This window comes from Lissotriton vulgaris, chromosome 5 (assembly GCF_964263255.1).
Source record: "Lissotriton vulgaris chromosome 5, aLisVul1.2, whole genome shotgun sequence".
Taxonomy (NCBI): domain Eukaryota; kingdom Metazoa; phylum Chordata; class Amphibia; order Caudata; family Salamandridae; genus Lissotriton; species Lissotriton vulgaris.
The window spans coordinates 1,772,208,821-1,772,235,579 of record NC_141693.1 but is presented as its reverse complement, the minus strand read 5'-3'; the positions used below and the strand labels follow the sequence as shown (position 1 = coordinate 1,772,235,579).

General features: G+C 45.7%; 1 protein-coding gene and 1 long non-coding RNA gene across 4 annotated transcripts; one reads left to right on the top strand and one right to left on the bottom strand.

The window, feature by feature from the left end:
* LOC147717135 (glucose-6-phosphatase catalytic subunit 1-like) lies at window positions 1-26,705 on the bottom strand. Of its 3 annotated transcripts, XR_015296058.1 has the most exons (8): window positions 26,389-26,525; window positions 15,706-15,798; window positions 15,536-15,613; window positions 15,351-15,429; window positions 10,900-15,263; window positions 10,730-10,807; window positions 10,545-10,623; window positions 3,573-10,457 (listed from the first exon to the last, which is right to left on the bottom strand). XR_015296058.1 is itself a non-coding variant. In XM_086924073.1 (5 exons), exons 1-5 carry the CDS (start codon window positions 26,616-26,618, stop codon window positions 895-897), a joined length of 1,074 nt encoding a protein of 357 aa, XP_086780199.1. In that variant the 5' UTR covers window positions 26,619-26,705; the 3' UTR covers window positions 1-894. The 3 variants fall into 3 exon arrangements, 1 of the variants encoding a protein (XP_086780199.1); XR_015296059.1 differs by having other exon boundaries at window positions 10,900-15,613; XM_086924073.1 differs by lacking the exons at window positions 10,545-10,623; window positions 10,730-10,807; window positions 10,900-15,263; ... (1 more) ...; window positions 15,536-15,613; window positions 15,706-15,798 and adding exons at window positions 1-1,406; window positions 1,827-1,942; window positions 2,851-2,956 and having other exon boundaries at window positions 3,568-3,677; window positions 26,389-26,705.
* LOC147717136 (uncharacterized) lies at window positions 20,152-21,725 on the top strand. The gene is made up of 4 exons (XR_015296060.1): window positions 20,152-20,638; window positions 20,731-20,808; window positions 20,915-20,993; window positions 21,081-21,725. It is a non-coding gene; the product is annotated as an uncharacterized LOC147717136 (long non-coding RNA).
* Window positions 26,706-26,759: the final 54 nt, after the last annotated feature.

The window sequence follows — 26,759 nt, the reverse complement described above, 5'->3', positions numbered from 1 at the left end:
TTCTAAGTGTTAATGCTTTTTATATAAAAGAACATGTTTTGACACATAACATACTTGCTGTACATAAAGCGCCTTCTTACATTAGACTGTTGTGACTTAATGTATCCGACGAAACACACAGATTTTACAGCCCATGAGCTTTATCAGAACAAATAAATATTTGTAAAATACAGAATAAAATGTCCCTAATTGAGTTCCTTAGCCCCCTTTAAGCCAGCAGCTGTCTCTCACGGAGCCGAACAGCTGGTCCAACCTCGGAGATCCAGCGTGAGAAGGGCTCCGCCCTCCCTGTGGTGACGTCAGCAAGCGGACTTCCTAGTTATGCTTTAACTCCCAGTTCGCACCCTGGGACTAGGTTTGATCTGAGGACTCTTTGGAAATGTATGCATCTCCGTTGTTCAGTTCTTCTTTAGTTTTTCTTCTGATGTGGTTGCATTCTTGCATTTTGCTTTGAGCTCGGAGAGCAGCCATACTCCAGGAAGCAGGAAGTGATTGAATGTTTCATAGAAGAGCGTGTTCTACTGAAATCAGTTCCATAATATTTCTGTCCATTCTCCCCATGGAAAGGAGTTCTGCACTGCACATTCTGAGAAGTCTGAATATTTTCAGCTGCAGGTGGACCTTACTCTTTAACCTTGAACTTGACCTTGCTGTGGCTCTTCACAAGTCAGCAGCTTTAGAAATATTATGCTGCCTGATGCCAAGTCCTGAGCATCTCCCATCTCAGTTCTATCTTGAAATGTCTGAGAAAGACACCAGGCACTGACCTGCAGCACAGACTGCATCCAGGCACTAAGGAGGGGATTTCTTCCCTGTACCGGTGAGGCCCAGAGTGTTGAACCTCAGCTGGAGTGATACACATTGTCCAACACAATGGACATTTCAGACGTCCTCCTATAAAGCTTTCTTGTCCTGGTGGCTCAGAGCCTGTGACACACAGTAAGGGATGATCCCAACGACAACAAGTGGCACAACTGCACTCTTACTGAACGACAACACGTAGAACAGCAACTCCACCTTCGTTGGTGGCTTGAAGGAGTCGAAGAGGTGGAGGACGATGAGGGAGGAGATGATGCAGTACAGACGGAAAGTGACCTGTGCCCCTTGCTTCCCTTGGCAGCTCTCCTGGTACATGCGTGAGTTGAGAGCCAGCCCCAGGCCGCAGAAGATCCCCAGGTTCCTGAGCAGGCCAGCGAAGGGGGTGGTGTCGATGTGGATCCACTCGGGCTTGGAGCACCAGCGCTTGGCTTTCTCCAGTGTCCAGAGAAGGTCTACTCCCAGGGCTTTTAGAATGAGGTAGAATCCCAGGGCGAAGATGAAGAGGAAGAGGGTGGTGGAGAGGTATTTCTTCAAACTTGTCTTGTAGATGGAAGGGATGTGGTGGAAAGTTTCGGCAACGGCCATCCCTGTAAACGCAAAAGATAAAGAACATTAAGAATAGCGTTTCAGATGAATGGGAAAATTAAGAGGCATTTAGCCAACACAAACCCTCAAAAGCACCAATAATAGTAACACATAGGCCAGAATAAGACCACGTGAACCTCCCAAGGTAATCATAAAGATCAGATCCTGTGCAAAAGACATTGTATAAACACAATGAAGTTCTCTATAGAATTTGCACCAAGATTTCAAGACCGTATTTTCTTTGATGCCTGTTTACCTCGGAGCATTTGTAAAACTGCATATCAGCCTCATGATTATTATGTTTTATAAATAGTCTCTGTGCAGGGTATGCGGTACCCCATCATGTCAGACTCCTCAAAGCAATGCTCTATAAGGGTATCTCGATTATTGGTTCTTCTCCATACAATGGTCATAACACTCACCTGAAATGACTCCGGTGATTACTTGGTGAGGAAAGTGAGCCGCGAGGAATATCCTGGACAAGCAAACACAGATCTGAACCACCCAGAATCCTGTCCAGACCGCACCGCGGAGACACCTGGAACACAAGAAAAGGGGGAAGAACATGAACAAAAAAGGCAACTAAGTAATGCAGTAAACAGATCTCAAAAACGAAAATATGAAATGTCTCAAGGTTAGTTATGGAGTAGGAAAATCTCCAACTTGTATTGAGATATGCATGGAGCACATCAGGTCCATGTCTGACAGTCGCCTTCGACAATATATTGAGAGCGTGGAAAGAAAACTTTAGCAGCCAAAAGGATGCCTCTACAGAAATAAGAAACATGTCTTCTGCGCAAATGGTAATAATGACACCCAAGGGGACTTGTGTTGCCCATGGAGAAGGACTAGCCTACGTTTAAATCAAAAGGACGTATCTCGGCCTCGACCCCAGCAAAAATAATGTTAATAATGCTGGAGATGTTCTCCACTCCATAAACAGGAGAAGAAATAGTCTTACTATCAACCAAGAGGAGCAATTACAATGAAATAAAAATTAAAAATAATTTACTCTATTGGTAAAAAAGTGCTGCTCACGGCTCAACGTTTACTCTAGTGGACATATACCGAGCTGCAAGAAAGATAATCCCACCTACAGACATGGATAGTGTTACTCTGCCAGCTGAAATAAGGCCGGCCGGCCCTTGTTCAGTCCAGCGATGAGGCAATGAACAAACCAGGAAGTCAAATACAGGCCATCCAGACAAGAAGGAGGACAACAGAAAAAAGCAGTGGTTTCCTTATTTTGCACTTGGCTTTCTACATAAATACTTTTATCGGCTCAAAATGAGATATCTACTATTCCACCCAAGGTAAGACTCGACCATAGTGAGTGAAATATCTCTATATCTGTTTATTGCCGCCTCTGTCAAATATTCCTCTCTACCAGCGGTAAGTACCCCCTTTAAATGTTCCAAGTCACCTGACTTGCTTTTCGTCACTCACCAGTTCTTGAACGTGGGTGGGTTCTTCCTCAGCACAATGGAGAGAAGGGATGTCACCATCACATAGTAAACTCCCGCGGCTCCCATGGCGTGACCAGAGGGACTTCCTGTGGACATGAATGAAAGGTATCCTTTAAAGAAGAGGTCCACTGGAAGCTTACAAGCTCATTGCTGATCATAAAGAAAGGACTGGTCTTTTAAAGTTATGTCTGCTAAAGAAGCTATTGTGCATCACAGAGGTGCTAGCATTTATAGGTGAGTCATAGTAAGGCCCTTGGCAAATATCCCCCATCAATCTCTGGGGAGGATCTGAAGTTGCATCCCCATCAATTCTCCCTGTTCCTGCCCTGGGACAAGATGACACTTCCGGCTAATGATCTCACATACACATACATTTCTGTCCTTTGGTCACATGTCACTAGTTGCGCTTGCACTCTCTGTTCCCTACATTTTGTACGTTATACTTTGATTGATCAATAAGATAGGGCCGATCAAGAACACTAAGATCTAGTCTGGTCTTTAGAATGGCCAACAAATATGATATTGATCTCCCTTCAGAAAAGCTATGGGCAGAACTGAAGGATAAAAATGTCACACAGCCACAAGTAAATATTTCCCAAAAGCCTGATTTAATTACTCTGGAGAGCAGTGGTTGCCTAAAAGCAGATTACAAACCACGTACAAATATTATTTTATTCACAAGACCTCAGGAGCTCACCTGGACCGGTCTCGCAGGTGACCGGGTACTGCTCGATGACTGGCGCGGATGTGTTGTTGTAATAATCGGTGTCGTGGACCCACCAGTACGGTCTCTGCCCAAACAAGATCCTGAAATTAAAAATGAAGGGGTCAATGGCAAACAAAAGCTGAATTCAAACAATACCAGTATGAATTGACGACATGAACATATGTATTAGCCAATAAGATAACTCAGTGGGGTGAGGTTCTCTACAGGAAATATGTTATTGTTCCATCCTACGCACACCCCATTGGCTTCCAGCAGCTTTTATTAAATAGAACGTTTTTGTAGGGGGCGAAAAAGGATAACCTGCCTGGACAAAAGGACCTTTAGTAACTTGGTCAAGCAAGCACTGGTGCTGCACTGAGATCTTCTTGATGTTCTGTGCTGTGTGTACACACTGGGATAGCAGAGGAAACAGCCTTTCAAGGAAGTAGTTGATCTGTTTTTCCCATGTTAATGTGAAAGAGGAGCCTGCACCTTTCATGATACTATAGTGATGTGTAGAGTAGTCACTAAGACAATGCTCGTCAAAATGTGAGAGCAACGTACACTGGAGCCAATTACAAGCCAGCATTCTTACGAAGCTGTGAGACAAAAACTCTGATTGGATGCTTTGGCAAGGGCTATAGATTAAACAGCTGAAAACAATATGTCAGCCGCATCTGGAGACCAGTTTGCGGTATAAATTGGAACAGTCTTTAGGGCTACTGAGCTCCATCAGTCTGGTCATGACTCTGCCTCCAAATGCAGAAGGAGTTTTGTCTCAAGCTTTACTTATTGGACTCACCTGCAGCACTGCGGACGCAACGCCCCACACACAAAATGACCTTTCTAACAAGAACCAGCTGCATTTTTTTATTTTTGAGTTTAATCTACTGACCAGTGATACAAATGGGGAATCATAAACACACACGCACGCACACACCCGCACACGCACACGCACGCACACGCACACACACACACACAAATACACACACTGGGGCTGATTCTCAAAATACCATTTATGATGAGGATGAGTACTACCAGGGTACTCTTCTGCTTTCTCCCTATTAGTAAGCGTGTAAAGAAGGCACAGTCCTTTCTATTTACCCCCCGTTTTAGATTTAGATTTTTTGTGGCCAATTCACAAAGCCATGAAGGAGTGTGTAAAATAGTATTTTAGGAGTAGTACCACTCCATACTCCAAAATTCCTATATGAATAGGCCTGCTGCTTTTACAAGGGGTTTGTGTGAGTTAGGAATTATTTATGTTTTTTTCAAATTTTTTGCTTGCACTTACCAGGGGCCATATTATCAAGAACGGCGATAACATTATCTGTTGGGGGCGTGGCTTGGACGCCGATCGGGATGGCGGCGTGAGCTTGCAGCTCCGCGCAGGGTCCCGCTAATTCTCCTGATCTCAGCACCCGGAGCGACCCCTGGTTGGTGCTCCTGGCTTACGAAGAGTTGGGGAGCCACTGGGGAGCGGTGGAAAGTTACTTGGGGCTCGCTGGCCCCGTGGAAGACCTCGTGAGACGACGGCCGAGGTGTTGCTGGGAGTGCGAAGAAAATGGCGGCGGAGCGGACTGATGGCTCCGGACGTCGGCACTGAGCGGCACTGGCACCGAATGACGGGGTGCCCGCTGCTGTGAGATCGGTACTGTGGGAGCTGCGGAGGCGTTCCTGACGGCAGGGGAGTTTGGTACCCAGCATTGATCGGGAGTTGGGGACGATTGCTCGCCTCTGCCTCCTCTCCCTCTCCCCCCCCCTCCCCCCTGGACCGAGCGGTGGTGTGGAGGACGGAGCTGGCTCTTCTGGACCTTTGTGTTGCTGGCACAGTGGTGGTACACTGTCGCGAACATTACTGAGACGCGCGTCCCACCACACAGTGGTTGTTGGGATTTGACGAGATCCTTTGCCAGTGGCGCAGCAACCCAAGATGGCGGCTGCTGGGGGAGCGACTACGATGGAACGGAGTCAGGGGGACGAGGCTGCACTGTCCCAGGTTGGTGAGGCCCCCCCTCCGGTGTTGGACCAGGAACAGAGGCTGCATCGACGCCTGGATGCCATATTGGACGCCATCACCTCGACCAAGGAGGCATTACAGCAGGATATCGCGCAGGTCGCCACAGGGCTGGGGCTCCTGCGAGCGGATCATGCAAAGCTCGCGGACAAGGTTAAGGACCATGAACAGCTCTTATTGGACCTGAAACCGGCGGTGGTGACCGCGGAACATAAGATAACGGACGTCCTGACCCGGCTGGATTTGCTGGAGCGACGAGCGGAGGATGCCGAAAGCCGCAACAGAAGGAACAACGTGCAGGTCGTGGGCCTGCCGGAGCGAATTGAGGGGGAGGATGCGGTGGCCTACATGGAGCACTGGTTTCGAACAGTGGTGGCACCGGAGGGACTTACTCCCTTCTTTACTTTGGAGCGGGCCCACCGGGTGCCGGCTCGCCCACCAGCGCTTGGCCGCCCTCCCCGACCGATGGTGGTGAGGCTCCTTCATTATAAGGACCGGGACCTTCTCATCCAGAGAGCTCGGGCTTCGGGCCCCTACGAGGTGGAAAACAGCAGGGTCACGATCTTTCCGGACTACACTCAGGCTGTCCAGAAGAACAGGGCGTCGTTTCTGGCAGTGAAAAAAGAACTAAGGGAGGAGGGCATCCAGTACTCCTTGCTCTTCCCGGCCAAGCTGCGGATCATCCTGGATGAGACCACACACTTTTTTTCAACCCCGGATGAGGCATGGCAGTGGCTGGAATCGTACCGAGCTGGCACGGACAGGACACATAAGAGTAAGCGAGATCAGCCCAAACCACCTTGGATCCGACAGTCACAGAGGATCCGCTCCCGCAACAGGCGTCAGCGGGAGAAGCGGGAGGCCCAAATGGCGGCCGACAAGAGGGAGGCGCTTGCGGCGACGGCGGCCATCACGGGATCGCAGCTGGAGAGCGAACTGGTGGAGACGGACTCTGGCGACGAAGGCAGTAGGACCGGAGGGGAACTGTCGGAGGCGGAGAGCTTGAAGGGGCCGGTGGTCACCCCCCAAACGTCCGACGGGATATTTCATGGCTGATTCTTCATTGGGACTTGGACACGTTCTTTGGTAGGGTGGTATCCTGTTGATGCTGGGCGGGTCGCCGGGTGGGGTGCCGCATTGGCACGACGGGATGGAGTGCGCGGGGCTCGAGCTCCGCTTGCTGGGGTCGGCGGTGACTCACCCCCCCAGGGCCCTTAAGGCCTGCTGTGGTGGCGACCACAGATTAGTCGAATGAGTGTTTGGGTTAAGGTTTGGATTGGGGCTGACACGGGGTTTGTGGGCTCTGTCCTGGGGAGCGGGGTTCGGGGTGTTTTCTTGTTTAAGGTTTGTTTTGGGGGGGCAACTGCAATGGTGTGGGTATTGACTGGCTGTATTTGATTTGGACTGCTTTCTGCTGGTATGGGGACGTTACCTAACTTGAAATGCCTGACGTGGAATGTCCGAGGGTTGCGAACTATGGTCAAGCGCCACAAAGTACATGCATATCTGGTGAGGAGGGGGGTTCAGGTTGCCATGTTGCAGGAGACTCACTTAACAAAAAAAGAATGTACTGCACTACAGAAGAGGTGGCGGGGTCAGGTATTTGGCACCACTTACTCAGCGTTTGCTAGAGGGGTATTGATTTGGGTGAGAGCGGGGATACCGTTTCAGGTACTGAACCAGTTGGTGGACCCTGAAGGCAGGTACGTGGCGGTGGAGGGGAGGTTATATGGTCGGGATGTGGTTCTCTGCTGTGTGTACGCTCCAAATGTTGATCAGGCCCGCTTTTTCGATGGTTTGTCTGGGACCTTGGCCTCCTTCCTAGTGGGCCCGGTGATACTGGGGGGGGGACTTTAATTCGATTACGGATGTGGCCTTAGACAGATCTCACCCACCCCTTGTTGACTCCCCGGTGCGTAAGCTAGCCATGCATAGGAAGGATTGGCAAGATAAGTGGGGGCTACTGGATGTCTGGCGGGAACAGCACAGGGATGCTAGGGACTACTCCTTTTTCTCGGCACTCCATGCTCTACATGTATGCATTGACTCGGTGCTGTGTGGCGGGTCCCTGGCTCCATTGATAACTCACACGGAGTACCTGGCCAGAACCATCTCGGACCACAATCCGTTACTGGTGCATGTTCAATGGCAGCAAGAGCGTTCTGCGATCCCAACATGGTGGCTCAGGCCCGACACGCTGGAGGACTCAGTGTTTAGGGAGGCGATCCAACAGGGCATTGATCAGTATTTCGGTGAGAATGAGGGTACGGCTACGTGTAGGTCTACTGAATGGGACGCAATGAAAGTGGTGGTGAGAGGTGTGTGCCTGGGTAGGTTCTCGAATGCTCGAACGTCAGTGCTGCATGCGCTTGCCAGTGCGGAGGAGAAACTAAGGGAATTAGAGCGGCGCAGGCCGACCCAGCCAGATCTGCAGGCCCGGTTGCTGGAGGCTAAGGAGGTGGTTGCCACCGAAACAGAGCGGTTACGGAGCTACGACTACCGACAGTACGCCATTAGAGCGCATGCGGAAGGGGATAAGGTGGGGACGCTCCTGGCCAGACTTGCCAACCCTGAACTCAGAGGCTGCCCGGTCCTTAGCATCGACAAAGCACTGGGGGTAACAGTGTATTCTCAATCGGCGGTACTGGAGTGCTTTCGGGCTTATTATGCGGAGCTGTACGTGAGTCAGTTGGGGGTGGAGGCCCATGAAATCGGGGCATATCTGGAGTCGAGGCAGCTTCCGGTCCTTGACGGGGACGATGCGAAAACTTTGGGTGGACCGATCATGTTGGCTGAGATCAGGACGGCCATTAAGCACATGGCGCGGAATAAAACGCCCGGGGTGGACGGATTACCAATAGAATTCTACCAGAAGTTCGTAGATAGTCTGGCGCCCAGACTGCTGGTGGTGTATACGGTGGTCGGGGAGCCTGCCCGGATCAATGAGGGAAGCGCTGATAGTGCCGTTGCTGAAACCCGGCAGGAAACCGACGGATGTGAGGTCCTATAGGCCATTGTCCATGCTGACAGTGGACTACAAGATATTGAGCCGGATTTTGGCCACCAGGTTGGCCCCACATATGACTGGCCTGGTACACAGGGATCAGGCGGGGTTTATCCCCACGCGGAGCACGGCGCTAAATATTCGTCGCCTAGTTGGGATATTGGATGGTGCTGTGAATGAGGACGGTACCCAGGCGGTGTTGTCGGTAGCCATTGAGAAGGCATTCGATAGTTTAGAGTGGATCTATCTGGATGAAGTCCTAGCGCGATTTGGTATTGGAGTTGGGTTCCGTAGGTGGACGCGAGTGCTGTATTCCTCGGCGACGGCGCGGGTACGCTTGGGTAGTTTGGTGTCTGCGGCTTATCCGATCGGTAGGGGTACGCGACAGGGGTGCTCCCTTTCCCCTCTCCTGTTTGCACTGGCGATGGAACCCTTGGCAGTGCGAGCCAGGTCGGGAGACGTATATGCAGGGATTGCGAGTGGTGGGCGGCTGCACCATATCTCACTGTACGCAGATGATTTGCTGTTGTATATGGAGGACACGGACCGGGCTTTGGAAGGGGCGATGGGCATGCTGTCAAAGTTTGGCCGGTTATCGGGCCTCAGGGTTAACTGGGCGAAGACCTGTGTCTTTCCGGTTCGATCGGATGTACCCTGCCCTGCACGTGATTTGGGTGTGGTCTGGGAGCCATCTTGTTTCACTTATTTGGGAGTCCGCATCTACCACGAGGCCGCGGACCTCCTAGAGGGTAATATTGGTCGGTGCGTGCAGGCGCTGAGAGGCAGTATGGCCTTTTGGGCGTCCCTACCACTGACGGTGTTAGGTAGGATTGCTCTTTTGAAAATGGTGTCGCTTCCGCGGCTCCTGTACTATTTCCGGACGCTGCCCATTTGGATTCCTCAGAGGTTCTTTAAGGACTTGAGGACGATGGTTATTGATTTCCTCTGGGGGCATGGTCGCCGTAGAGTGGCGCTGAACACGTTGCTACGCCCTAAGGTCGAAGGGGGGATGGCAGTTCCCGACTTTGAGCTATACTACTTGGCGGCTCAGCTGCAGGTTCTAACGCAGCATGTAGCTAGGGTGTTCAGGGGGCCGGAATGCGACCGGGAGTTGGGGGTACAGCGTCATGTACTGGCATATATCGTTATGCCATTACTGGAATGGGGTAACCCAATAAAGTTCAAGGACCTGGGTGAAACGTTATATAGAAAACAATGGTCCCAACCAAATGATTTCTTACAAAGAACAAAATCAGTACTAAGTAAGTTATTTAAATGAGCTTTTTCAAATAACGCTCTATTGAATCAATCAAATTTAGCAAAAAGCAATTTTCAACACATTAATTATTGTCGAAAAACCTGACACAAACCAAAGTATTATTGAAAAAACGTTCGGAGTTTAATGTTTCACTCCATTAAAACTCAATAATTGAATATATATACATTTTTACATTTATATACACAATTCGGACTAACGGTAAAAAGAAGAGCAAACAGCTTCTAAAAGAGGTGCAGAAGAAAAAAGAAAGAAATAGTGATTGTGGTGAGAAGGGTGCAAGCCTCAAAAGAAAAATGGTGACAAGTGGAATAGAAATTCGAATTTGTTTATGCTGTACTCAGAATCCAGCTAGTTATTTTATGAATAGGCCACAGATAGTTGTTATTATCTTCACTCATTTATACAGCCACAAAGTGACATGTGTAATGGTTTCCAGCGTGGTCCTATTTGTATAGCTTAAAGAAAGGCGTCGACGTTTCGACCCGTCTTTCGGTGCGTGGGCAAGTTGGAGCCTCGACCTGCGGGTCTTCCTCAGGACGGATGCACATGCGTTTTTACCGTAGACTTCACACAACAGTATCCTAAGTTAAAATTAATAAAGGAATGGTGGTCAGGATTTTTGGTAACGTATATGGTTTTTAACTTTCCATAACGGTTATGTATCTTACCCATTGGTTATTTATGGGCTGCCTCCATCATCTTATTCCAGATATGGGCAATTGATGTAATTCAATCGTAGAGACCCACCTGTAATTAATAGAGCATGGGTGGTCTATTACTAAATTTGCATGTTGTGATAACATATTTACCTAATTTACCTACTGCTACCTAATGTTAAACTACGAGTGCTTACCCTGAACTGGGTGAGACGGCGTCTATGTTGGTTATCCAGACCTCGATAGTTAAAATTCAAGCAGAACGTCCCTGGACACTGCATAGGAGACAGCAAAATAGGTGGTATATTGAGTTTATGATTTCCCATTACAACCTTGTGACACTGTGTGTAAATGCAATAGTGCATACCTTACGTGTCAGGCGTTGTACATATCGAGTGTCAGCCAGTTGGAATTTTGCAGTTGTTCTGAGATAGTTCCCGATTGAATAAGTTACCAGGCGCTGAAAAATAGATCATACGCAGTAGTTCAGTATCGTGTAAGGGACGTTTAAACCGAGTGCGGTAAAGAATAGCGGGTCTCGGAGTAAGCCTACCTTTCTGACTCGCGTCTGTTGCCGCAGAAAAAGCCGAACTGCCGTGTCAAGTTCAGGCGCGACGTGATGGCGTCACACACACGTGTTATTTTAAAGCCTTTCAATGGAAAGGGACAAAAGACTGCCCAAGGGTGCGATACAGTCTTAAATGGATGAATGATTCAATTTAACAGATTCATATGGGGTGGTCAGTCAACCATTATTCAAGATGGACACTTGTTTGTTGATTTCTTCATATTCATTGAGTCCCCGCTTGATTGTGTCGAAAAAATGTATAAAACGACACTCCCGAATACTTAGAATTTGGCTAAAATCTCCACCCCTAGGGTTCGGGGACACTTTTTCTAGGATACACCAAGTCAAACTATCTGGGGCATGGTCAAATCTCAGAAAGTGTTCAACTAACGGTGCTCCTTGGGTTTTGCATTTTATCCGGCTGATGTGTTGTAGTATCCGACATTTGGCTTTTTGGATCGTTTGCCCGATGTAAACAAAACCACATGGGCACGTAATAGCGTAAATAACGCCAGAGGAGTTGCAGTTGCTATGGTCCCGTATCACATGTGTGTGGTTGTTATACTTGAATTCTTTGGTTTCTTGAGTAAGCGGACATACCTTGCAATTACCGCATTTTACGTGTCCTTTTATTGGTGGAATTCCCCACAGTACTGTTTGGCTAGGTTGACTTGCTGTGGGGAGGAGAGCCCTTACCACATAATCCCTTATGTTTTTAGCCTTTTTAAAGGCATGAAGGGGCGGGGGAGCATTCCCTATTTCATCTGCGATCATGTGCCAATGCTGGTTTATTATCTTTTTAATTTTATTGCTCTTGGTTGAGTATGTAGTTACGCAAACCAATTTTTCATCAGCGGCCTTTTTCTTTGAGGTACCTAAAAGATGCTCTCTGTGATTATGCCATGCTCGTTTTCGAGCCTGCTTCAGGAGTCTAATGGGATACCCTCTGTCATGGAGTCTTTCTAGAAGGCCTGAAGACTCTTCGAAAAAATCTTCTTTTTTTGAACAGTTCCTCCGCAACCTCAGGAATTGACCAAAAGGAAGGTTATCTCTGAGGTTGCGGGGGTGGTGACTAGTATAGCGGAGTAGGGTGTTTCTCTCGCTGCTTTTTCGGTAAAGACCCGTATATAGTGTTCCAGATTCAGCATTAATTGTTATATCCCAAAAACTTATTTTATATTTATCGAATTCTACAGTGAATTTTATGTCATCAGATACTGTATTTAACCACTGATGGAAAGAAGTTAATTGTTCCGAGGTGCCATTCCAGATAATCAAGACGTCGTCTATATATCGACGCCATAACCCTATATGATGGTAATATGGGTTATTGATATTGAGTATATGTCTGTGTTCGAAGGCATCCATGAAGATTATTGCTAGATTGGGGGCAAAACTAGCCCCCATCGCTACTCCCTTCGTCTGGACATAGAATTTCCCCAGAAACGAAAAATAGTTCTTTGTCATGGCCAATGTGAGAAGTTCAATAATGAACTCCGTTGGTACGAAAGTGGGTGCAGGGCGTGAGTTAAGCACTGTTTCAATTACAGTCAGAGCTAGATTTTGCGGAATGTTAGTATATAATGATTGGATGTCCATTGTGGCCAGCAGATTTTCATTAGGATCATGGGCACGGCCATCCAATAGTTGTATAGTTTGTAGGGTGTCCTTTAAGTATGTCGCAGTATTTTCAGCCAAAGGTTTTAAAAAGGTGTCGATATATTTACACAGGGGCTCAAGCAGAGAGCCGCAACCAGAAATTATTGGTCTGCCCGGCGGGTTCTGCATTCTTTTATGGACTTTAGGGAGGGTATATATGGTAGGCATTCTGGGATTACGATTATTCAGATATTCAAACTCATGTTTGTTTAGAAAGCCTAACTCTAGCCCTCTTGTTGTTATTGCAATAATTTTCTTAGAGAGTTCTTTGGTTGGGTCACTCCTCAATTGTTCATAGTTACCCTCCACACTCAATTGGTCCAGTATTTCTTTTGTATAGTCGTCATAATTCTGGACGACAATCGCCCCACCCTTGTCTGCGGGCTTTATAACAATCTTTGTATTTTCTTTTAGAGTAGTAAGGGCCTGTCGCTCTGCCTTCGTGACATTATATTTCACATAATGTCGTTCAGATAATGTTTTTTCTACATCTCGTAGAACAACTTGTTCGTACGCCAAGATTTTTGATGGCATTTGGTATGTGGGAGGATTGAATTTGGATGGTGGCCTCAGGCCACTTCCCGTGAGGATGGGGTTGTGTGGAACCTTTAGAAAGAAGTGCTTGAGTCTAATCTTTCTAAAAAACTGATGTAATTCAACTTTAAGATTGAAGGAGTTTGGTATAGCTGTAGGGACAAAGGAAAGACCCTTTTCTAGGACACTTTGTTCGTCCGAGTCCAGTTGGTAAGTTGAGAGATTAATTATTGGGTTTTCGATACTATTCCTCACCACCTGTAATGCTGTCTCCTGGTTTGTATCTCTCCATGGGACGTCTGCTGGAATTGTGTCGGTCGTTTGCTTTTTCCTCTCCCTCGGTTCCATGATTGTGTTCGTCCCCCCCTGGGTCTCCCCCAGGGGCGCCCCCTGCCTCGTGGTTCCCACCATTGATCCTGTTCTAAAAAATCAGTTTGGTCTGAGAAATTGTTGGAATTGGCAGTGTTGCTACTAGTACCTGGTTGTTCCGAGTCGCTATCAGTGTTACTGCCAAAGGATGATCCGGAGAAGGTAGTGTATTTCCTATACCCTCGTCTTCCTCTGCTCGAATATGTACCTGACTGTTCTTTTATGTAATATCCTTCCTGCAGGTATGGGTATGTTAATTTCTTGTCATAGAATTTAATATCTTTTGCCACTTTGTCCAATTTTGTGGCTTGGGTATATGACTCAAACTCACGTATAGTCTTCTCTACTCGCTCTAGGGCCTCTTTGGCATTAGTTAGAGCTTTGTCTTCAATAATTTCCTTTTTCAGCTCTGCGATCTCTTTTATTAATTTCTCAGCCTCTACCACGGCGGTCTCTACCCCTAACACCATCCAGTGGCGTGAGCATGTATTGGAGACAAAGCTGAAACTCTCCTTAAACTTGGGGTTGTCAATAAAGATTGCTGGCTCGTTTCTAACTCTAAGTCCCACCGGGATCACATTAGATTTAAGATATTTTGCTAGGGTGTGCCCGTGGAGCCTGGTTCTTATTAGTTTCTTTTCCAATCTTTCTAACTTTGCAACCTTTTCATTGAGAGTAATGTCAATATTTCTGGTATCGTTCCCTAGGAGCACGCCTGCTCCTTCATCACTTAACAATTTGTCAATATAATCTTCACTGTATGACAGCGTTTCTTTTTCGGACATGTTACAATACGTCACATACGAATGTACAACATACAGGACTGCTCAAACATTCAACACTCAATTTATCAACATGAAAAACCCTCGCAGGAATCCCTGCACAAGGTAGCCATTACTGGAATGGGGTAACCCAATAAAGTTCAAGGACCTGGGTGAAACGTTATATAGAAAACAATGGTCCCAACCAAATGATTTCTTACAAAGAACAAAATCAGTACTAAGTAAGTTATTTAAATGAGCTTTTTCAAATAACGCTCTATTGAATCAATCAAATTTAGCAAAAAGCAATTTTCAACACATTAATTATTGTCGAAAAACCTGACACAAACCAAAGTATTATTGAAAAAACGTTCGGAGTTTAATGTTTCACTCCATTAAAACTCAATAATTGAATATATATACATTTTTACATTTATATACACAATTCGGACTAACGGTAAAAAGAAGAGCAAACAGCTTCTAAAAGAGGTGCAGAAGAAAAAAGAAAGAAATAGTGATTGTGGTGAGAAGGGTGCAAGCCTCAAAAGAAAAATAGTGACAAGTGGAATAGAAATTCGAATTTGTTTATGCTGTACTCAGAATCCAGCTAGTTATTTTATTAATAGGCCACAGATAGTTGTTATTATCTTCACTCATTTATACAGCCACAAAGTGACATGTGTAATGGTTTCCAGCGTGGTCCTATTTGTATAGCTTAAAGAAAGGCGTCGACGTTTCGACCCGTCTTTCGGTGCGTGGGCAAGTTGGAGCCTCGACCTGCGGGTCTTCCTCAGGACGGATGCACATGCGTTTTTACCGTAGACTTCACACAACAGTATCCTAAGTTAAAATTAATAAAGGAATGGTGGTCAGGATTTTTGGTAACGTATATGGTTTTTAACTTTCCATAACGGTTATGTATCTTACCCATTGGTTATTTATGGGCTGCCTCCATCATCTTATTCCAGATATGGGCAATTGATGTAATTCAATCGTAGAGACCCACCTGTAATTAATAGAGCATGGGTGGTCTATTACTAAATTTGCATGTTGTGATAACATATTTACCTAATTTACCTACTGCTACCTAATGTTAAACTACGAGTGCTTACCCTGAACTGGGTGAGACGGCGTCTATGTTGGTTATCCAGACCTCGATAGTTAAAATTCAAGCAGAACGTCCCTGGACACTGCATAGGAGACAGCAAAATAGGTGGTATATTGAGTTTATGATTTCCCATTACAACCTTGTGACACTGTGTGTAAATGCAATAGTGCATACCTTACGTGTCAGGCGTTGTACATATCGAGTGTCAGCCAGTTGGAATTTTGCAGTTGTTCTGAGATAGTTCCCGATTGAATAAGTTACCAGGCGCTGAAAAATAGATCATACGCAGTAGTTCAGTATCGTGTAAGGGACGTTTAAACCGAGTGCGGTAAAGAATAGCGGGTCTCGGAGTAAGCCTACCTTTCTGACTCGCGTCTGTTGCCGCAGAAAAAGCCGAACTGCCGTGTCAAGTTCAGGCGCGACGTGATGGCGTCACACACACGTGTTATTTTAAAGCCTTTCAATGGAAAGGGACAAAAGACTGCCCAAGGGTGCGATACAGTCTTAAATGGATGAATGATTCAATTTAACAGATTCATATGGGGTGGTCAGTCAACCATTATTCAAGATGGACACTTGTTTGTTGATTTCTTCATATTCATTGAGTCCCCGCTTGATTGTGTCGAAAAAATGTATAAAACGACACTCCCGAATACTTAGAATTTGGCTAAAATCTCCACCCCTAGGGTTCGGGGACACTTTTTCTAGGATACACCAGGTCAAACTATCTGGGGCATGGTCAAATCTCAGAAAGTGTTCAACTAACGGTGCTCCTTGGGTTTTGCATTTTATCCGGCTGATGTGTTGTAGTATCCGACATTTGGCTTTTTGGATCGTTTGCCCGATGTAAACAAAACCACATGGGCACGTAATAGCGTAAATAACGCCAGAGGAGTTGCAGTTGCTATGGTCCCGTATCACATGTGTGTGGTTGTTATACTTGAATTCTTTGGTTTCTTGAGTAAGCGGACATACCTTGCAATTACCGCATTTTACGTGTCCTTTTATTGGTGGAATTCCCCACAGTACTGTTTGGCTAGGTTGACTTGCTGTGGGGAGGAGAGCCCTTACCACATAATCCCTTATGTTTTTAGCCTTTTTAAAGGCATGAAGGGGCGGGGGAGCATTCCCTATTTCATCTGCGATCATGTGCCAATGCTGGTTTATTATCTTTTTAATTTTATTGCTCTTGGTTGAGTATGTAGTTACGCAAACCAATTTTTCATCAGCGGCCTTTTTCTTTGAGGTACCTAAAAGATGCTCTCTGTGATTATGCCATGCTCGTTTTCGAGCCTGCTTCAGGAGTCTAATGGGATACCCTCTGTCATGGAGTCTTTCTAGAAGGCCTGAAGACTCTTCGAAAAAATCTTCTTTTTTTGAACAGTTCCTCCGCAACCTCAGGAATTGACCAAAAGGAAGGTTATCTCTGAGGTTGCGGGGGTGGTGACTAGTATAGCGGAGTAGGGTGTTTCTCTCGCTGCTTTTTCGGTAAAGACCCGTATATAGTGTTCCAGATTCAGCATTAATTGTTATATCCAAAAAACTTATTTTATATTTATCGAATTCTACAGTGAATTTTATGTCATCAGATACTGTATTTAACCACTGATGGAAAGAAGTTAATTGTTCCGAGGTGCCATTCCAGATAATCAAGACGTCGTCTATATATCGACGCCATAACCCTATATGATGGTAATATGGGTTATTGATATTGAGTATATGTCTGTGTTCGAAGGCATCCATGAAGATTATTGCTAGATTGGGGGCAAAACTAGCCCCCATCGCTACTCCCTTCGTCTGGACATAGAATTTCCCCAGAAACGAAAAATAGTTCTTTGTCATGGCCAATGTGAGAAGTTCAATAATGAACTCCGTTGGTGTTAGGGGTAGAGACCGCCGTGGTAGAGGCTGAGAAATTAATAAAAGAGATCGCAGAGCTGAAAAAGGAAATTATTGAAGACAAAGCTCTAACTAATGCCAAAGAGGCCCTAGAGCGAGTAGAGAAGACTATACGTGAGTTTGAGTCATATACCCAAGCCACAAAATTGGACAAAGTGGCAAAAGATATTAAATTCTATGACAAGAAATTAACATACCCATACCTGCAGGAAGGATATTACATAAAAGAACAGTCAGGTACATATTCGAGCAGAGGAAGACGAGGGTGTAGGAAATACACTACCTTCTCCGGATCATCCTTTGGCAGTAACACTGATAGCGACTCGGAACAACCAGGTACTAGTAGCAACACTGCCAATTCCAACAATTTCTCAGACCAAACTGATTTTTTAGAACAGGATCAATGGTGGGAACCACGAGGCAGGGGGCGCCCCTGGGGGAGACCCAGGGGGGGACGAACACAATCATGGAACCGAGGGAGAGGAAAAAGCAAACGACCGACACAATTCCAGCAGACGTCCCATGGAGAGATACAAACCAGGAGACAGCATTACAGGTGGTGAGGAATAGTATCGAAAACCCAATAATTAATCTCTCAACTTACCAACTGGACTCGGACGAACAAAGTGTCCTAGAAAAGGGTCTTTCCTTTGTCCCTACAGCTATACCAAACTCCTTCAATCTTAAAGTTGAATTACATCAGTTTTTTAGAAAGATTAGACTCAAGCACTTCTTTCTAAAGGTTCCACACAACCCCATCCTCACGGGAAGTGGCCTGAGGCCACCATCCAAATTCAATCCTCCCACATACCAAATGCCATCAAAAATCTTGGCGTACGAACAAGTTGTTCTACGAGATGTAGAAAAAACATTATCTGAACGACATTATGTGAAATATAATGTCACGAAGGCAGAGCGACAGGCCCTTACTACTCTAAAAGAAAATACAAAGATTGTTATAAAGCCCGCAGACAAGGGTGGGGCGATTGTCGTCCAGAATTATGACGACTATACAAAAGAAATACTGGACCAATTGAGTGTGGAGGGTAACTATGAACAATTGAGGAGTGACCCAACCAAAGAACTCTCTAAGAAAATTATTGCAATAACAACAAGAGGGCTAGAGTTAGGCTTTCTAAACAAACATGAGTTTGAATATCTGAATAATCGTAATCCCAGAATGCCTACCATATATACCCTCCCTAAAGTCCATAAAAGAATGCAGAACCCGCCGGGCAGACCAATAATTTCTGGTTGCGGCTCTCTGCTTGAGCCCCTGTGTAAATATATCGACACCTTTTTAAAACCTTTGGCTGAAAATACTGCGACATACTTAAAGGACACCCTACAAACTATACAACTATTGGATGGCCGTGCCCATGATCCTAATGAAAATCTGCTGGCCACAATGGACATCCAATCATTATATACTAACATTCCGCAAAATCTAGCTCTGACTGTAATTGAAACAGTGCTTAACTCACGCCCTGCACCCACTTTCGTACCAACGGAGTTCATTATTGAACTTCTCACATTGGCCATGACAAAGAACTATTTTTCGTTTCTGGGGAAATTCTATGTCCAGACGAAGGGAGTAGCGATGGGGGCTAGTTTTGCCCCCAATCTAGCAATAATCTTCATGGATGCCTTCGAACACAGACATATACTCAATATCAATAACCCATATTACCATCATATAGGGTTATGGCGTCGATATATAGACGACGTCTTGATTATCTGGAATGGCACCTCGGAACAATTAACTTCTTTCCATCAGTGGTTAAATACAGTATCTGATGACATAAAATTCACTGTAGAATTCGATAAATATAAAATAAGTTTTTTGGATATAACAATTAATGCTGAATCTGGAACACTATATACGGGTCTTTACCGAAAAAGCAGCGAGAGAAACACCCTACTCCGCTATACTAGTCACCACCCCCGCAACCTCAGAGATAACCTTCCTTTTGGTCAATTCCTGAGGTTGCGGAGGAACTGTTCAAAAAAAGAAGATTTTTTCGAAGAGTCTTCAGGCCTTCTAGAAAGACTCCATGACAGAGGGTATCCCATTAGACTCCTGAAGCAGGCTCGAAAACGAGCATGGCATAATCACAGAGAGCATCTTTTAGGTACCTCAAAGAAAAAGGCCGCTGATGAAAAATTGGTTTGCGTAACTACATACTCAACCAAGAGCAATAAAATTAAAAAGATAATAAACCAGCATTGGCACATGATCGCAGATGAAATAGGGAATGCTCCCCCGCCCCTTCATGCCTTTAAAAAGGCTAAAAACATAAGGGATTATGTGGTAAGGGCTCTCCTCCCCACAGCAAGTCAACCTAGCCAAACAGTACTGTGGGGAATTCCACCAATAAAAGGACACGTAAAATGCGGTAATTGCAAGGTATGTCCGCTTGCTCAAGAAACCAAAGAATTCAAGTATAACAACCACACACATGTGATACGGGACCATAGCAACTGCAACTCCTCTGGCGTTATTTACGCTATTACGTGCCCATGTGGTTTTGTTTACATCGGGCAAACGATCCAAAAAGCCAAATGTCGGATACTACAACACATCAGCCGGATAAAATGCAAAACCCAAGGAGCACCGTTAGTTGAACACTTTCTGAGATTTGACCATGCCCCAGATAGTTTGACCTGGTGTATCCTAGAAAAAGTGTCCCCGAACCCTAGGGGTGGAGATTTTAGCCAAATTCTAAGTATTCGGGAGTGTCGTTTTATACATTTTTTCGACACAATCAAGCGGGGACTCAATGAATATGAAGAAATCAACAAACAAGTGTCCATCTTGAATAATGGTTGACTGACCACCCCATATGAATCTGTTAAATTGAATCATTCATCCATTTAAGACTGTATCGCACCCTTGGGCAGTCTTTTGTCCCTTTCCATTGAAAGGCTTTAAAATAACACGTGTGTGTGACGCCATCACGTCGCGCCTGAACTTGACACGGCAGTTCGGCTTTTTCTGCGGCAACAGACGCGAGTCAGAAAGGTAGGCTTACTCCGAGACCCGCTATTCTTTACCGCACTCGGTTTAAACGTCCCTTACACGATACTGAACTACTGCGTATGATCTATTTTTCAGCGCCTGGTAACTTATTCAATCGGGAACTATCTCAGAACAACTGCAAAATTCCAACTGGCTGACACTCGATATGTACAACGCCTGACACGTAAGGTATGCACTATTGCATTTACACACAGTGTCACAAGGTTGTAATGGGAAATCATAAACTCAATATACCACCTATTTTGCTGTCTCCTATGCAGTGTCCAGGGACGTTCTGCTTGAATTTTAACTATCGAGGTCTGGATAACCAACATAGACGCCGTCTCACCCAGTTCAGGGTAAGCACTCGTAGTTTAACATTAGGTAGCAGTAGGTAAATTAGGTAAATATGTTATCACAACATGCAAATTTAGTAATAGACCACCCATGCTCTATTAATTACAGGTGGGTCTCTACGATTGAATTACATCAATTGCCCATATCTGGAATAAGATGATGGAGGCAGCCCATAAATAACCAATGGGTAAGATACATAACCGTTATGGAAAGTTAAAAACCATATACGTTACCAAAAATCCTGACCACCATTCCTTTATTAATTTTAACTTAGGATACTGTTGTGTGAAGTCTACGGTAAAAACGCATGTGCATCCGTCCTGAGGAAGACCCGCAGGTCGAGGCTCCAACTTGCCCACGCACCGAAAGACGGGTCGAAACGTCGACGCCTTTCTTTAAGCTATACAAATAGGACCACGCTGGAAACCATTACACATGTCACTTTGTGGCTGTATAAATGAGTGAAGATAATAACAACTATCTGTGGCCTATTCATAAAATAACTAGCTGGATTCTGAGTACAGCATAAACAAATTCGAATTTCTATTCCACTTGTCACCATTTTTCTTTTGAGGCTTGCACCCTTCTCACCACAATCACTATTTCTTTCTTTTTTCTTCTGCACCTCTTTTAGAAGCTGTTTGCTCTTCTTTTTACCGTTAGTCCGAATTGTGTATATAAATGTAAAAATGTATATATATTCAATTATTGAGTTTTAATGGAGTGAAACATTAAACTCCGAACGTTTTTTCAATAATACTTTGGTTTGTGTCAGGTTTTTCGACAATAATTAATGTGTTGAAAATTGCTTTTTGCTAAATTTGATTGATTCAATAGAGCGTTATTTGAAAAAGCTCATTTAAATAACTTACTTAGTACTGATTTTGTTCTTTGTAAGAAATCATTTGGTTGGGACCATTGTTTTCTATATAATATATCGTTATGCAGCAGAGACTGGAGCTGCGAGGCCTCACCTTGGAGGAGCGGACGCTCAGGCTGTGCTGGCAGAGGAGTCTGAGAAGGGCAAAGGCGACTCGGCCGTATGCACCGGAGATACCGATCGGCATGTTGACAGCTCTGCAGCATGGGGGCGATTGGTCCCCATTGTTGGAATGGGAGGAGTTGGGGCTGCAAGTAGTAGGGGACTTATATGTCGACGGGACCTTGGTGCCCTTCGGGGTGCTGCAGGAACAGCTTGGGTTGCCTGAGGGGGGCTTTCTCTTGTACGCGGCGGTGGTAGCGGCCATTCAGAAACATTGGAGGGGAGGGCTTGCTGAGCCGGAAACGACCATGGCGTGCCAGTACGTAGTGATGGCCGCTGGCACCTTTAAAGCGGTGACTTGCCTTCATAACAGGATGCTGCACGAGGGACTGGAACCGCTCCAAGGGCTCAAGGCGAAATGGGTGGCGAGTATAGGTAGGCCCATCCCGGACACGGTGTGGAGCCGTATACTTCAGCGTACATGGAAGGGCACGAGGAACGCGCGCTTCCAGCAGGTACACTTCTTTGTCTTACACAGGGCCTACTTGACTCCGGAGAAAATCAGAAGGTACTTCCAGGTGCAGGACGCACGGTGCCCGAGGTGCTTAGCACCGGAGGCGGATATGGATCACCTGTTCTGGGGTTGTTCGCACTTGGGGGCCTACTGGGCGGAGGTAGGGGACCTTCTCAACGCAGTGACCGACAGGGAGGTGGTGTTTGATATGGCGGCGTGCCTCTTGCTTTGGTTCCCACACACCAAACGCAATAAGGTGACCAGCAAGTTTATTGACCTGGGGCTGATACTGGCGCAGAGGGAGATTACCTGGCACTGGAAGTCCAGGGGAGGGCCGTCTGTGAGGAGGTGGAAGAATGACCTGCTGCGGTGGGCTGAGTGTGAGAGTGTGCTTCGGATGAGGCAGGCTGTCAAGCTTGATAATGAGAAGGCCTTGGACTCAGCACGTGCGTGGGAATTGATAGTGCAGGACTTGCGTGATTCACTGGTAGAGGACGAGGAATGAATGGTTAGAACTTGAGGACACCGCGAGGCGTAGGAGCACAGAGATATCATTGGATCTGTAGTGGACCCATACCAGAGTCAGGAATGTGGCACACACCATTTGCGGTTGCGGGAGGGGTGGGGTTGGGGTTGTTTTGGGGTGTTCGGGGTGGGTAGGAAGCCGGGAGGTACTTAGTAGCGGCAGCGATTCTGGGCCTGGCCGGTGACTGGGCATGTGGCGCGTAGGTGGAGCATAGGTGGATAGCGGGCAGCGGCAGGGGCACACGGGATGACCTGATTGAGCCTAACAGGACATAGGAAGGGGACTGCCTGCGGCTCTGTGGCACTGGAAGGTACACGTAGGATGGCTGATGTTTGGGATAGGTTGTGGTTGGGGGGGTAAAATGCGGATACGTAAAAAGTTTTTCGACCATAGTCCCTAGGGGACGCTCACCATGATGTCTTGCTGTTAATTGGGAAATTGTGCCGCCCGGCCTCCGGGATGCGGGCTGAATGGCTGTGTAAGATACACGCTCTTCTGTTTGATACGGGGGACACCATGTGTGGATTGGTTGAGCAATTGTATGCTATGTTTCTAATTCTGCAATAAAAATAAATTTAAAAAAAAAAAAAACTTCTGGTGTGAACCTGGCTCAGTACTGTTGATTTGCGATGGTCAGTTGTGCATGTTGCATTGCCAATTTTTAGTATGATGATGATGTAATAAAAGTCACTTATATTTTATTAAAATTACAATGTACTATTAAACTGTATTTATTGTGATTCATGACTATTTGGTATCCTCGTTCATTCTACTCCATTTTCCCCAAATGTATGACCCAAACTTTCCACTAACCAACTTTGTCTGTCTAACCAAATCTTTTGGTAAATAAATAAATGTTGCCGTGGCATAAAGTCGCTTCCTTAAAATAATATTTTGATATTCATTTAGAATACTAGCTTCACCTCTGGCTACGATCACTTACCGAGTAATACATCCACCCAAATTGTATCAACAGTGGTCAATGCAACCAGTATAGGTATGACTTTGGCATGTGACAGAATAGTAAATGCATTAAAAAAGAATCATAGAATATAAAGTGCATTAAAAAAAGAAAATCAGCACTTTACACCAATACAAAGGTTTTGACTATAAAATGTCACATTTCTAAAATAAATGTAAAACTGAACCAATTCCCTCTGACACCAAGGCCTCAGGTAAACGAATGAAATTGGAAAAAGTAACACCCACCCTTGCTTGGTCCTGGGTAGTTGAATGATTTCTCAAGGAGTTCAAAAATAATTGTCATTACGATGGTAATATTTGAAAGTAAGTAAATAAATGGAAATGTATTGTAATTTAAATAATGGGGATTTATTACACGTAACTCTTGCTTTCTTCATAGCTGGAGATTCATGCACATTAAATAGGTGTATTTTTCACCCAAGGCCCCTCTTCAGATCAGGCACCAACATAAGCAAAGGTGTTTTTTTGTGGCAGCTGACTGCCGTGTCACTCATCTGGTGTATTAGAGGCTTGATTAGAGTTCTATGAGTCAGTCAAGCCCTCACGTTTTTTGTTTTTAAGAGTGTTTGTCTAATTACATTCAGTATAAGTGGCCGGTATGTCTCTTACCTACTGGGCTGGTAACACCCTCTCTAGTCAAACACATATGCACTCCAGTGTTTAGAAATTTGTAATACAATTCCTAATTATTTTTATATTTTTATGTCAGTGCACTCAACATGAAATTTGGTAAAAAATACCTAAACCTTTAGTTTTAACAAGCTACCCCATATTTTGTTTGGGGTATCTTGTTATCAGTGGTAATCAGGGAAGCCAGTTACAAGGAGAGACATCCTGGCCTTCAGAGACAATTGGGGATCTGAAGACTGGCACAGGGCTTACGGAAGGACCAGAGGTCTGGAACAAAGTCAGTCACCTTTCAGGCAAATTTGATTTATGTCTAAATCTTTTTCAACTCTGCTGTTCTTCAAACTCATACTGCTGAGAAATAATCTCCTATTCGCACACGCAAGGCGCCTATGGAAATGCAAGCTGTTTTTCCACTTGTGAGTGCTTTACTTCTCTTGCTACCATAGACCTTAGATAAAAAGTTTCAGAGTGGCTGCGGTCCTATTGTCCTCTTCTCCGAAAGGGAAGAAGGGTGGCACAAGGGTGGCTCAAAATGATCAGGGGTCTTTGTGAAGCCTTTGTTTTCAAGGACACTCTTGAGTGAACCATACATTTGTGGAAAACCGCACAATGCTCTGAACAATGACCCACGCCAAGCTGACTCCAAAAAGTAATGAAACAGCAGACAAGAGGACATCACAGCTGAACCCACAAACCTAAACAGGGTTCTAGACAGAAGCTTCCAGGAAGAAGTATTGGTGCTGGGTGATCAGAGACTGTGGATACGTGTTCTACAGAACATAAAATGAGTGAATCCATGGACTAGAAAGATCAGATCTTAGATTGCATGAGAAATTACCCCCAGAAGGCATCCCTTTCAATATTTGGATTCAGAAAAGGGGGTGGTGATGAACAGAGTGTCTGAATTAAGCAGACCACTCTTACCCAGTCCAAAGATCAGGGCTTGATCCATCACCGTTATTTAACTCACTGCCCCATCCCAGCTCAGAACCTGGCTATATGCAAATCAGTCTGTCCCTGGCCCAGTGCATCATGGGAACAGGGCAGACCAAACTACCAAGCCAATTCTTCACCAGAAAGGAGACAAGCTTCCGGGGACCGGTTTCTGGCATTTCAGCCGTCGTCGGCCCGGCTTGCTTGAATCCTGATGGAGCAGTGAGTAAGGGACTCATGTCTGAGTATACCCTGCCACACCTATAGTGGCCAAAAACGATTCAGAAAAGGGGGTGGTGATGAACAGAGTGTCTGAATTAAGCAGACCACTCTTACCCAGTCCAAAGAAAAGAAAAGTAATGAAACAGCAGACAAGAGGACATCACAGCTGAACCCACAAACCTAAACAGGGTTCTGGACAGAAGCTTCCAAGAAGAAGTGTTGGTGCTGGGTGATCAGAGACTGTGGATACGTGTTCTACAGAACATAAAATGAGTGAATCCATGGACTAGAAAGATCAGATCTTAGATTGCATGAGAAATTACCCCCAGAAGGCATCCCTTTCAATATTTGGAGCCATTTTAGTGAGAGATAGATTAGTTTCCCAGACCACTGCTGGGAACATTTTATACAATACAGGAAGGATTCATGCCATTATTAGTTGAGGGTAGACTCCCCTGAGCTACCCAAAGTATTCAGAAAGTATTCAGAAAGTAGAATATTTCTCTGACTTATTCATCCATAACCCACTCAAGAGAAACAAACACAGATCCCCTTTGAGAGGGGATTCATTTGGCCAATCTGATCATTCCCCTAATTAGAGTCAGACTGCGCTGGCCCTGCAATACAGGCAGCCACAAGGGTTGGCAGACAGGGGTGATGGCACCGCCTTGGAGGTGTGGAGTGATATGATGTTAAATCGCAAAGGACAGAATGAATTGTTGAAACAGCCGTGAAGTTATAGATACTATGTTCTCAGCCCCCCTTGTAGGTCATGTGGACACAGTACTCACCATTTGAAGACAAGGTTGAGCCAGTCGCCGATGACGGCCACCCAGATGAGCTTGATGCCCACCGCCTCGCACAGGTGGAACCAGATGGGGAAGAAGACAAAGAAGGTGTTGCGGAGGTCGGCGGCGAAGGAGACGAACATAAACCAGTCCTGGGAGCTCTTGTAGTTCACCTGGAGGTACTGCACCATCTGGGCGCCGGAGTCGTGGAGGAGGTCCATGCTGGTCTCCATTGTTGGTGCGACTACGAAGTTTGTGGACCTGCTGTGAACTCAGTCAATGTCTCACTCTCTCTCTGTCGCCTCTGCTGACCCTGCACTGCTCCTGCTCTGCTCTGCCACCTACTTTTATACCATCCAGACCTCTTGTTTGCT